Source organism: Antechinus flavipes, chromosome 2, assembly GCF_016432865.1.
Source record: "Antechinus flavipes isolate AdamAnt ecotype Samford, QLD, Australia chromosome 2, AdamAnt_v2, whole genome shotgun sequence".
Taxonomy (NCBI): domain Eukaryota; kingdom Metazoa; phylum Chordata; class Mammalia; order Dasyuromorphia; family Dasyuridae; genus Antechinus; species Antechinus flavipes.
The window spans coordinates 343,936,137-343,948,918 of NC_067399.1; the positions used below are offsets into that span (position 1 = coordinate 343,936,137).

The 12,782-nt window shown below is 32.8% G+C and overlaps 1 protein-coding gene across 3 annotated transcripts in view; it reads right to left on the bottom strand.

Moving 5' to 3' along the window:
- Nucleotides 1-12,782, bottom strand: part of TXNDC16 (thioredoxin domain containing 16) — a 117,210-nt gene that overhangs the window by 67,387 nt on the left and 37,041 nt on the right. For all 3 annotated transcript variants that reach the window (XM_051977947.1, XM_051977945.1, XM_051977946.1), the window contains exons 7-8: nt 10,860-10,981; nt 1,306-1,396 (exon numbers count right to left, since the gene is read on the bottom strand). In XM_051977947.1, the coding sequence (XP_051833907.1) occupies nt 1,306-1,396; nt 10,860-10,981 (213 nt within the window). The remainder of the gene's footprint in view (nt 1-1,305; nt 1,397-10,859; nt 10,982-12,782) is intronic.

Consider the following 12,782-nt stretch of genomic DNA (forward strand, 5'->3'; position numbering starts at 1 on the left):
TATAATCAGAAAGTCTAGGTTGATACTTAAGAACCATATTATTTTCTTCCTTCTTTCCTTCCTTTCTTTCTTTCTTTCACTCAGGCAATTGGGGTTAAAGGGCTTGTCCAGGGTCACACAGCTAAGCAGTGTCAAGTGTCTGAGGCCAAATTTGAACTCAGGTGCTCCTCACTTCAGGGTGGTGCTCTATCCATTTCACCAACTAGCTGTCACCAGAACCATATTATTTTCAAAGTCACAAAGAGTCAAAGGCCTCTGTAAGCCTCAATTTCACATTGATAAAACAATAATGCTTTTACTATACACATAGGATATTGCAAGAAAATTGCTCTGCAAACTATAATTTGCTACATGAATGTATTATAAGGCCAGAACTCTGGAGAAATATACTTAAGGCTCAGTATGACTGATTTAATCCTATAACAAAGTGTTAACTTGGTGAAATTGAGAAGACAATGGTTACCTAGTTTAGCATGGTAATTAATAGTTCTCTAGTTCAGTATGATTGATTTAATCTTACAACAAATAATGGTTCCCTAGCAATATAATGATGGGTTTATATTCAGTATACTGTAATGATATAATTGTAATAGAGTATATAAACTGGGGACAAACTCAGCAGAGACAGAGAAGACTTGACCAGACCCTGATGGCTCTCCTGCCTCCTGTATTCCTCCACTAAGAAGACCAAGGCACATCTGAAGTTCCCCCAGAAAGCTAGCCTAATCCCAGGAGAAGGAGACAGACTGTGAAGGAGATAACAAAGACTTTGGACTTTATTCCTGACTATTCTTGTGGTGATTATTCTGCTGAGACCAAGACTGGTCCCAAGACCTCCAGAAAGCTAACCAGGACATTACACGTGAATGTAAAGTAATTTTATTTTATACACAACTTTTCTAGTCAGAAAAATAACTATAAGCTAGACTAGAAAATAAATAGTAGTTTAATAACTGTTCAATGATTTCCTGGGCAATCATAGGTAATTGGTTAGTTTCTGGTATCCCTAGTAGGTCATTCAGATTAAATATTTCAACAAGCTTTAGTTAGATGCTTAAATTATTGTCTTGAACTCTGTCTTATAAAAAATGCTTTCTCTATTGAGAAAGAAGAAATTTTATTTGTTAATCAATATTCTAAAGAAAAAAATATTTCAAATTTCTTTCATACATTTCTCTCAAAGGAAGAAACTTAGGTTTTCTTTAAAATATTTATTTTGAATTAAATTAAATTAAAAACACCAAAACTGTTTTAAAATAAGCGAATAAATGTTAAACATTTTGGACAGATATCTCAAATACATACCCCATTCCTTCCAAAAGGGCAGCTTCTGTAGTTAATACAAATTGATATGTAGTACCATGTACAAAAGCAGTTTCCATTACTGCTCTATGTTCTAAAAAGGATGAGAGAAAGGAAAATGAGTTTAAATATCCAAATAAGAAAAGAGAGTAAGCAGGAAATCATTGTAACTCTCCCACATTCACCTCCAAATAACCATAAAACAGTACCCCCCAAAATCTTGGAATAGCAGGACCAGCAAAAAAGACAGGGTGAAAGAACCTTTAGAAAGAAATCTTTGAAAGAAACTTGAAAGGCTATCAAGAAAGATGTGTCTCACTTGTGTAAAAAGGGAAGACAGTCCAGGCCGAGCATCCCAGCAAAGGCAGCAATAAGCCCTGCCTCAGAAAACCAGCATGAGTTCCTGAATCCCAGTGTGATGGAGGCAAACCCCAACACCAGGATCCCCCACATGCTTCCACTTATCAAGGGGAAGACAACAGCTCAAAAAATTGGCACATGCTTCAGCATAGCCCACGGCAGACAGTGTCCAGCAACATATCATGTCTAAATCTGCACTCTTGAGTTCATCACCTCTTTATTGGAAAGTGAATGATATGTTTCATCATGAATTCTCTGGAATTGTAACTAGTCATTAAAAAATAGAGTTTAAGTCTTTCAAAGTTGTTTCTCTTTACAAAGTTGTTGTTGTGTAAATTGTTCTTTTTCCCTCCCATGTATATCTTGATTATAAAATATTCTTTCATAGACTGAAGACACAAATTTGTTCAGTGATCCTCAGGCTATAAAAATCAAATAAGTTTGCCAAAGTTCGTCCAAAAAGACAAGAAAATGTTTAAAATGTGGTTTGATAGAATTACTATAATTTTCTCATTTTGAACAATATTTCTCTCTTAAAACAGTTGAAAAAGGTGAGGGATTTTTTTAAAACTGAAATTCACTAATAAATCATGTTCAGTTTGCAAATCTACTAAAACCTCAAGATTTTTTCCATAGGGACCATTTTCTAAGCATGTCTCCCCAGAACTGCATTTAAGCAGTTAAATTTTTAAAGCAAAACACAGCACCTCTACTACATGTAGATCATTGTTATAGAGTAATGAAGTCTTTTTTTTGGTTCTTGATTGAAACCCAGTCTGCTATGTTGCCCCATATTTATGTCATCTCAAATTTTAAAAGAATCCCATCTATACTTCAAATTATTGATAAAATGTTAACTATTATCTGATAAGAGAAACTAGTCTAGACAATGGACCAAATTGGACAATGAAGGGGTTTCGTTGTTAACTCATTTTAGTCATCTGACAATTCATAACCCCATTTAAGAGTTTTCTGGGATAAAGTGGTTTGCCATCTCCTTCTCCAATATATTATACAAATGAAGAAACTGAAGCAAACATAATTAAGTGGCTGGTTCAGAGTCACACAGCTATTACATCTCTAAGGCCAAATTTGAACTTAGGTCTTCCTGACTCCAGGCACCACTGCACCCCACCTAGCTGCTGCCTCACAATAAAAGTAGTATGGTGTAAAAAGCATGGAACTTAAGAGCAAAGAAGCACAGAATTTCAGAACTGGAAGAAAATTTGGTGATTATTTGGTTCAACTCATATAGGAAAATGAATCACTTTTACTACATTGTACTTTGGGATGTCAGGAAATTTGTCTCTGCAACTACTGTTCTCAATTCAGTGGTCTGCAATGAAGTGAAGCAACTCTTAGAATCCTAATGGCAGAAGAATGAGTATATGCAATGACAAAAACTGGAACTACTCTAGCCCAGTGCTTACTATAATCTAGAACTGACTACAAGTAACGAGAGATGACTGTACCACTCTTCCCCAGGAGGCCTTCTCCTTGGAAGACCAGGGGATGGTTTTTTTGGAAAGGCTTTCTTACCTAGCAATAAGAAGGAGTTTTCAAAAAAAAAGTGTTTACCTAACCAATTCCCACAGAATAAGGGAGGTAGTCCCTTAAAGACCCCTCCTGAGGCAAAGATTTTGTATTCTCCTTCGCCCTCCCAGAGAGCTCTTAGGGAGAAGGAAATCATGAAGAATAGGCCAAAGAAAACTAAATTGATGGCAGTATAGAACAATTCTCCTTGACTCATGATGGGGATTAGTCGCTCCACAGGAAATGCCATGATCTTTGATATGACATGATCCTGATATCCTGTTTGTGAGAGTTAAATTCAAAGCAAAGGCTCCTACCAGTTCTATTTTCATAAACCTGATAGATTCTTTCTAGTTCTATGAGCCTGACACAGACACTCACCTCTCTTACCCAGAAATAATCCCATCCCAATGCTCATAATCCAAAAAGATCAAAGAAAAAGGAAAAGGGTCCATGTACACAAAAATAATTATAGTGGCTTCCTTTGGTATACCAAAGAACAAAGAAGAAATCAACAACTGGAGAGATGAACAAATAAAAGTCTATGAATATAATAGCTTATTCCTATGCTATAAGAAATATGAAAAAGAGAAATATGAGAGGGATGAATTCAGAAAAACCTAAAGAAGACTTGTATAAATTAATGCAAAGTGAAGTAAACAGAACCTGAAGAAAAATTTCTACAATGTAAAGAAAGAAATCTGAACAGAATCTGAAAGAATTAAGAATTCTGATTAGATGTTCAATGATTAGCCATATCTACACAAGATTAGTAGGTAATAATAAATTGAAAGAATCCATATATCACCTCCTGAGAGAGATCCCAAAATGAAAACTCCCATGAATATTACAGCCAAATTCCAGACCTCCTGGGTCAAGGAGAAAATACTGCAAAATATTGCAAGCAGTCAGAAAGAAACAACTCAAATACCATGAAACCAAAATCAGGATAAAACAAGATTTAAAAGCTTCTGCATTAATGTATCAGGGGACTTAGAATAGATATTCCAAAAGGCAAAGGAGTTTAGGATGACAACCAAGAATACTTATCTAGAAAATTCAAGTTTAATCCTTCAAAGGGAAATAATAGGAATCAATGAAATAGAGGACTTTAACCTATTCCTGATGAAAAGACTAAATAGAAAATAGAAAATAGACAGCTAAATAGAAAATCTGATTGACAGGATTCAAGAGAAGCATAAAAAGGTAAGCAGGAAAGGGTAATCATAAGAGATTTAAAGTTAAACTGTTTATATTCCTAAATGGGAAGAATGATACTTGTACTTCATAAGAAATTTCTCAATATTATTATTATGGCAATAAGGGGTATAATTAAACAGAAAACACAAGTTTGAGTTAAAAATGATAGGATGCTATCAAAAAAAATAAGATGTAGGGGTAAGAAAGCAGAATATACTAGGAGATGAGGAAAGGGAGAGGTAGAATGGGATAAATTATCTTACATAAAAGAGGCAAGATAGCACTTTTACAGTAGAGGGGAAGGTGGGGGAGGTGGTGGGTATTCTCATCAGAATTGAACCTTATTCTCATCAGAATTGGCTCAAAGAAGAAACAATATACATGCTCAATTAGTCATAGAAATCAATCTTTCCCTACAGGAAAATAGGAAGGGAAGAGGGAAAAGAGGAGAAGGTGCTCATAGAAGAAAAGATGGTAATCAGAACCAAAACACTTTTGAGGAATGAGAGGAAAGAGAAAACAGAATAAATGGAAGAATAGGATAGCAATTAGCAATCATAACCATGAAAAAAATTTTGAAGCAAGCTTCTCTGATAAAGACCTCTTCTCTCAATTATATAGAAAAATGAGTCAAATTTATAAAAATAAGAGTCATTCCCAATTAAAAAATGGTCAAAAGATATGAATAGTCAGTTTTCAGATGAAGTAATCAAAACTATACACACACACACACACATACTATATATATTTCCATATATGTATATATAGAAAGAGTCATATTTAAAAATGTTCTAAATCACTATTAATTAGAGAAATGCAAATTAAAATAATCATCAGGTATTACCCCACAGCTATTAGATTGACTAACAGGAGAGAAAAGAAGAATGACAAATGGATGGGAAGTGGGGAAATAGAGACAATAACTGACAACAATTCTGTAGAGCAATTCTGGTGGCAAAAAAAAAAAAAAAAAAGAAAGAAAGAAAGAAAAGCCCATCAAGGAATGGCTGGACAATCTGTGGTACACGGTTGTAATAGCATTGGAATGCTATTGTGATATAAGAAATAATGAGTTAGATGCTCTCAGAAAAACCTGGAAAAAACTGATGCAAAGTAAAATGAGTAAAACCAAAAGAACATTGTACACCATAATGATCAACTGTAGATGACAGCCATTTTTATCAATACAATGATCCAAGACTAACTCTGAAGGACTTGTGATTAAAATTTTATCCATTCCCCAGAGAATATAGATTAAAGCATGTTGTGTCCTGCTTTCTAAAGCCCCCAAGTTGGGGTGATAAAACGTACTGTTGCTTTCTAAAGCCCCCCACGCTTGGGGTGATAAACATACCATTGTCTCTAGAGCCCTCACACTGGGTTGATTAAAATATACTGTCCTAGTGGAAAAGTGATGAGGTGGGACTCCAGAGGATGGTGGGAAAATGGAATCTGTTTATTCCAAGGACTTTCCCCGTTTTATACCCTTATAACCTTATGTAACAAAAACACTGGGCATATACCAAGTATATACTGCACATGTGGGACCACATAAACAACTTACTGTTGTATGTAGTTTGTCACCCAGTATCCCTCTTCCACCTGGTATGACTCTGCTTCAATTACAACACAGTTTGTCACCGCCCCCTGACTTCTCAGGAAGGCTGAGAGCCCTTAGGCGAGATGGGGAGCCGAACCAGATATTGTTAGCAGGTTCCCTCTGGGCTGAAGGGTCTTATACCTCACCCAGAATTCCCCCACTGTCTATGACCTTCAACAGAAGCACACTTTTTAAATTTCTTTTATTTGGGGGTTGGGAGAGGGATTATTTTGATGTGTTTTCTTTAACAAGATGACTGATATGGAAATATGCTTTGCATGACTACACATATATAGCTTTTATCAAATTGTTTGTCTTCTCAATGAGGGAGGTTGGAAGAAAGGAAAGGAATTTGGAACTCAAATTTTTAAACAAATGTTGAAAATTGCTTTTACATGTATTTGGATGGAAATGAAATACTAAATTTAGATAAAATAATAAAACAATTCTACTCTTCTTACTTTTTTTTGTTTTATAAAATTTCATAAATTTTTCATTAAAAAATCATGTTAATATATAATGGGGTTTTATTGTTATTTTAAAGTAAAAACATTTTATTAAATAATAACATTTTAAAATCTTATCCATTTTAATTTCTAATATGGTAAGATCTATGACTATAACTCACATAAAGGAAAAACTCTTTGAATTCCTCTATAATTTTTAAGAGTGTAAAAGGGTCTTGAGATCAAAAAGTTTGATAACTATTGGTGGAACTCTTACACAAATTTTTATGATGCTATGTATAGCCATTTTACAATAAACAGGTTTGTGGGGGAAAAGAACACAACAAATTTTTCATTATGATTCTATCCAGGAAAAACACACAATTTAAAAAAATTAACTCCTATAATGTACAATGATATAATCAGACAAATATAAGTCAGTCTCAAAATTGCTACAAAAAAACCTTTGTTCTACAGTTTATAATATACAATTTATTGTTATAAAACAGGAAAATAATATTGCCCTATCTCATAAAGCAGTAGTAAAAAATAAATAATCATAAAATAAAAAATAAGAAAAATAAATAACAAATAGCAATTTCTAGGATAAAATGTAGGTAGTAGAGTCACATAACATATTTGACTTGAATTATACATATAAAAAAAGAAAAGGAAGAAAAAAAACATTTTAAGCATATATTCTGTGACAAGTACTATGCTAAGCACTTTTAAAATATCTCTTATTACCACTCTAAAAGGTAGGTGTTATTAACTCTATTTCACAGTTGAGCAAACTGGGACAAAGAAAAATTAAATGACTTGCCCATAATCACACAGCCAGTAAAACTTGGGGCTAGATTTAAACTTAACATTTCTTGACTCCAGAGAGGAAAGAAGGGAAAGAGGAAGAGGGAGAGTAAGAACAATTACTTTAGATAATTCCATTACCCGCTATTACATTGAATGAGTATGACTAAAATTAGGATATGTCTTGCCTACTCCCATTATTCACTTGTCAAAATCAATTAAATTTGGAGATTTCCTTCAGAGTATAATTTTGACAATACATGGGTTTTTTTTTTCTTTTCATGCTGATTTTAGAGACCAATCTCAGTTTAAGATGAAATTCCGCTCTGATGGTGACTCTGAGAAGATGGTAAAACACAGCAAAAAACTGTATATTTCCTCCACAAACAAGATAAAATAGCACTTCGGGGCAAAGCTATCAGATTGGCTAAAATGGCAGGAAAAGATAATAAATGTCAGAGAGGATGTGAAAAAACTGGGACACATACATTGTTGATGGATTTGCTGGAGGGTAATTTGGAAGTATGCCCAAAGGATTATAAAACTGTACATACCCTTTGTGCCAGCAGTATTATTACTGGGTCTATATCCAAAAGACATAATAAAAGAGAACCTACAATAAAAAAAAGACCAAAAGAGAAGGAAGGAACGAGCATTCCCTTGGTGAATGCAGAAGTAATGAGGCGAAAGTACTGAGTTCTTTGTTTCAGTTTCAGTCCAGAAAAGGGAAATGAAGATTATAGCCCCTGGAGGGTTCTCAGCAAGCAAGAACATTTCCAGCACAGTGTGCCAAAAAGAGGGTAGGATGGAGTGGGGGGAGGGGGGGCCTAGGTATTACTTGGAAAGGTAAAGGAGTACAGAACACAGCTCAAAAAATAACAGTAAGAAGGATCTGAAGCCAAGAGGCACACCATCTACCCACACCTCAGGATTAAAGATGATTATAATAACAAGATGCTATAAATAAAAAATAAAAAAAATCAGCAGGCAAAGGAGAAAAGAACACAACCACTGACAGTCACCACTGGAACAGAGACCAGAGTTCATCCTTAGAGGAAGACAGTGAAGCAAAAAAAAAAAAAAAAAAAAAAAAAGCTTCTCCTACCCCCTACCTTTTGGTCACTTGTCCCAAAAGATTTCATAGAACAACTCAAAAAAAAATTCTTAAAAATCTAATGAGGGAGAGTGAAGAAAAATTTTTTAAAAATAAGAACAATCCAATAAAAATACGACTTTGTAAAGAAAGTCAACAACTCTGAAAATTAAAATTTGATAAAGGAAAGTCAACAAAGTTATAAGAAACCAAGAAATAAAAGAAAAAAAATAAAATAAAAGTACAAAAAATGGAAAAATAGAAAAGAATGTAAAACATAAGAAAAAAATGAACTCAAAAATAGATCAAGAAGAAAAAAATAAGAATAATCAGACTACTTGAAAGGTATCTTCAAAAAAAAAAAACCTTGAAACAATAATACAAGATACAATTAAATAAAAATGTCTTAAAGTGTAAAAACATGAGAGGAAAGTAGAAATAGAAAAAAAAAAAAAAAAAAAGGACAAACAAACCATCAATCACTATCTGAAAGTCATCCTACAAGGAAAACTTAGAGAAACACCATAACCAAATTCTGAAACCCCCAGATCAAGGAGCAAATCTTATGAACAACATGAAAAAAAAAAAAAATTAATGTATTGGAACCACAATTAGAGTTACACAAGATCTAATAGCAGTTACATTTAAAGACCACAGGTCTTAAAACACTATATTCTGAAAAGCAAAAGAACTGGAGTTGGAAAATATCAAACCAGCAAAGTTAAGCATAATCCTGAATGGAAAAAAAAAAGGCATTCAGTGAATTTTGCCAGGTTTCCCCAAGTTCCAACAGAAATATAAGATAAATATCAAATACTAATTACAAGGGAGTTAATAAGGACAAATTGCTTATTTTTTATATGTGGAAATATAAACCATACTTCAAACACTGTCATTACTAATTGGGTAGTCTGAAAGAACAATTGGGATAAAGATGAATATGATGTGACTAAAAAACAAAACCATTTAGAAAAATATAAAAAGAGTAATTATCTTTTACCAATGAGATAAAATTAAAAATCTTTTACAAATTAGGTAAAGAAAAACTGACACAGAGAAATTAAACTGAGAGGTGGGCTGGTAGTTCTGGAATCCTACTCTTATCATGAATAAGTTAAAGAGGAAACTGTGTGTGTGTGTGTGTGTGTGTGTGTGTGTGTGTGTGTGTGTGTGTGTTTAAAAATAATTTTTAAAAAACCCTTCTAAATTCAAAAAGAAATAAAAGAGTAAGGGGATAGGGAGGGAGAAGAGGATAATGATGGGATTATTAAAGGGAACCCTGACCATTTAGAAGGGAATAAAAGTCTTCTAAATAAAGAAAGAAATAAGAAGGTAAGGGTGTGTGATAGAAGGGTATATAGATTAATGAAAATAAAATAAGATGGCATAGATGGATGGAAATTGGATAAAGAGGATGTAACATATTCATTTGGAAGGCTATAAAAATCTTCTAAATTGAAATAGAAACAAGAGAGCAAGGGGAAAGGATGGGGAGGGGAGAGAATAAAGGAGGGTATTCTTGGAGGAGGGTAAATTAAATAATAGAAGAGCAAAGTAGTGGATAGAAGTAAAACAGAGAAATCAGGAAGGATAACAAATAAGAGATACATATGAACATAAAAGAAAGATCAAGAGTAGAATTTATTATGTAAAAAAATCAGGGTAATAATCATGATTTTGAAGTTAAAGAAAATAGATTTAATTGAAAGAGAAAAATAGGGATATTACACTACATGTCAACCATATTACTCAATATTGTTTTAGACTATTTACAATAGATAATATAAGGCTGGAAAATTGCTATAATATAGGAAATGATGAGTTGATAGAGTTTGAAAAATTTGGAAAGACTTAGACATGTGAAGATGTTATTCACCTTCAAGGAAAAAGAGAACAAACAATCATAGTACGGTCTTACACAGATGCATATGAATATGTTTATGTATGTATGATTATATATATCTATTTTTATGTATGTGTATATATCAATGTATCTATTTGTGTATATGTGTACATATGCATATGAGTGTGTATTATGCATATATACATACACACATATGTAAATATATCTGCACTTAACTGTAGTCTTCTTTGGGGGACAGAGAAAAAAAAGATAAAGTAAAAAGTACATAGCAGACAACAAAAGAAAACTCACAAGGATACAAAGAAAAAATGGTCAACTGAATACAATGTGTACCATTTACTACATACACTTTCTTGAAGTGTAAATTTATTGCTTTATATTTTGAATCCTCTCATGTTCTGCTATGCACCTGTAAATTTTTTTTCTATTTGTATTTAAGTTTGAAAGAAAGAAAAGAAAAAAGGAAAAAATGTTGGAACTCATTATAATTAGTCAATATTAATTAAATGCCACACAGTAACAAAATTATTAAGTAGATGATCTATAAAATATATTTTAAAGTTTGACATTTGGGGTCATAATTTCCTATTTTAATTATCTCCTACACATTTATCCCAATATAATACCTCAAAATTAAAAGTTTTTACTCAGTACCTGGTGTTCCAATTGCTCTCACATATATGAGGGCAATATTTGTTTTTCCCTTCATAGCATTTTCTATATTCTCAAAGTCTTCTACTGAAGTAATGTATTTTATTTCATTAAATAGAAGTGCACTGTGAAAGAAAAAAAAAAAATCTAGTTTATAGACATTCTTTCCAAAAAAGAAAAAAGGTTAAATTGTGACAAAGAAGAAAACCAATTTTAAAATCACAAAACAAATGTAATACTTCCTTTTTAGTTACAACATTAATCAAAAATAAGAAAATCAGAATTACTCTACATGGTAAGACTTATAATCATTGTAAAATTCATGGGACAGCAAAACTATCTTCCATGATATCACTTCAATTCAACATTCTTTAAGCATCTATAATTGAAGCAAGGAACTAGTAGGTACTAGAGATAAAAAGATAAAAATTACAGTCTCCTGCCCTCTATTATGTGGAAATGTAATATGTATACAAATAATTTAAAAATATACATATATAGTAGAAGCAAAGAAAAAAATAGCAAGGTTTCTCACAAAATTTTACAAGAAAAAAATCACTTTAAACTGGACAGATCAAGCAAAATTTCATGACACCTAATCTAGATTGGGAAAGAGGAAAAAATGTCAAAAAGAAGAAATGAGAAAGAAATGCATTTTATGTAATGGATGACTTTGCCAATATTCCAGTTAAAGTAGATAGCAATGCATACTATTCCAATATATTCAAATAATCCCTTGTCAAACTATCACCCATTAATATGTAAAATCTTTAATATATTTATATTTTTGGACTATAGTGCCTTATATGTACTTCCTTATACATTTCTTTCCTATCTGTTGTATAAAGTAGCTCTTAAACATCATGTCCTAAATAATATCCTTCAACATCATTTAAGTCATCTTTTGAACCCTTTAGAGATATTTAAGTGACATGATATATAGTGTTGAGCCTAGAGTCAAGAAGATATGATGTGGCCTCAGGTGTTTACTAGCTGTGCTGTGCCCTTAGGCAAATCACTTAAACTCTGTCTGATTCAATTTTAATTGTAAAAGCATCTACCTATTAGGTGAAGATCAAATAAAATAATATATAAAGTACATAACATATATTCAATAAGTAGTTATTTCCCCACCCTCCTGTTCTCTTATAGTCTATTTTCCTGAGATACATAAATCAGAATTACATTTAGTAAGTAATCCAGTACTAAAATTCATTTAAAAACTTTCAATAAGGATAGAATTACATTTTCTGTTTTGTTTCTGTTAGCTTTTCTAATTTTATTGTTTCTGTGATAACAAAAAAATTAAATTGATTATACTTTGATAATAGTCAATAAATATTTATTAAATACCTATGTTCCAGATGATGTGCTAAATGCTATTGTATTCCAATTGAAAAAAGGTAAAAAATAGCCCCCTGACCTCCAGGAGTTCACAATCTAATGGGGAAGGCAATATGCAAATAAATGAATAAACAAGTTTTTCTACAGGAAAAACTGGAGATAATGGATAGAAAGAAGTTTGGAAAAAATGCTGTGGTAAGCGAATAATTGTGGTGAGCTTTTTCTTCTCAAAACGCAGCCAGGTGATAAAAGTTCAGATCTTTTATTATCTCCAATATAGCCGGTTAGCTTAGAGGCCTATCTCTCTGCTTGGTTCCAAGAGCTCTCTCCGAATGTCGCCAAATCCAAAGGTCTGGTCCTTCAGCCTCTGCCTCTGCTTTCTTCAGCCTCCAGCCAGCTCCACTCTTCATGTCATTCCGGTGAAATCTCGACTTGTAGCTTCTTCACTCTGAAGAACTTCTTCGACTGGCCCATTGAAGCTCTATTTATGCTCAAGAGAGGGATTGTGGGTTTTCTCCCATAGTGCTCTCTGGCCCAAAGAGCTTCAAGGGAGGTGTGAACTCATTGAACTCCAATGAGTAA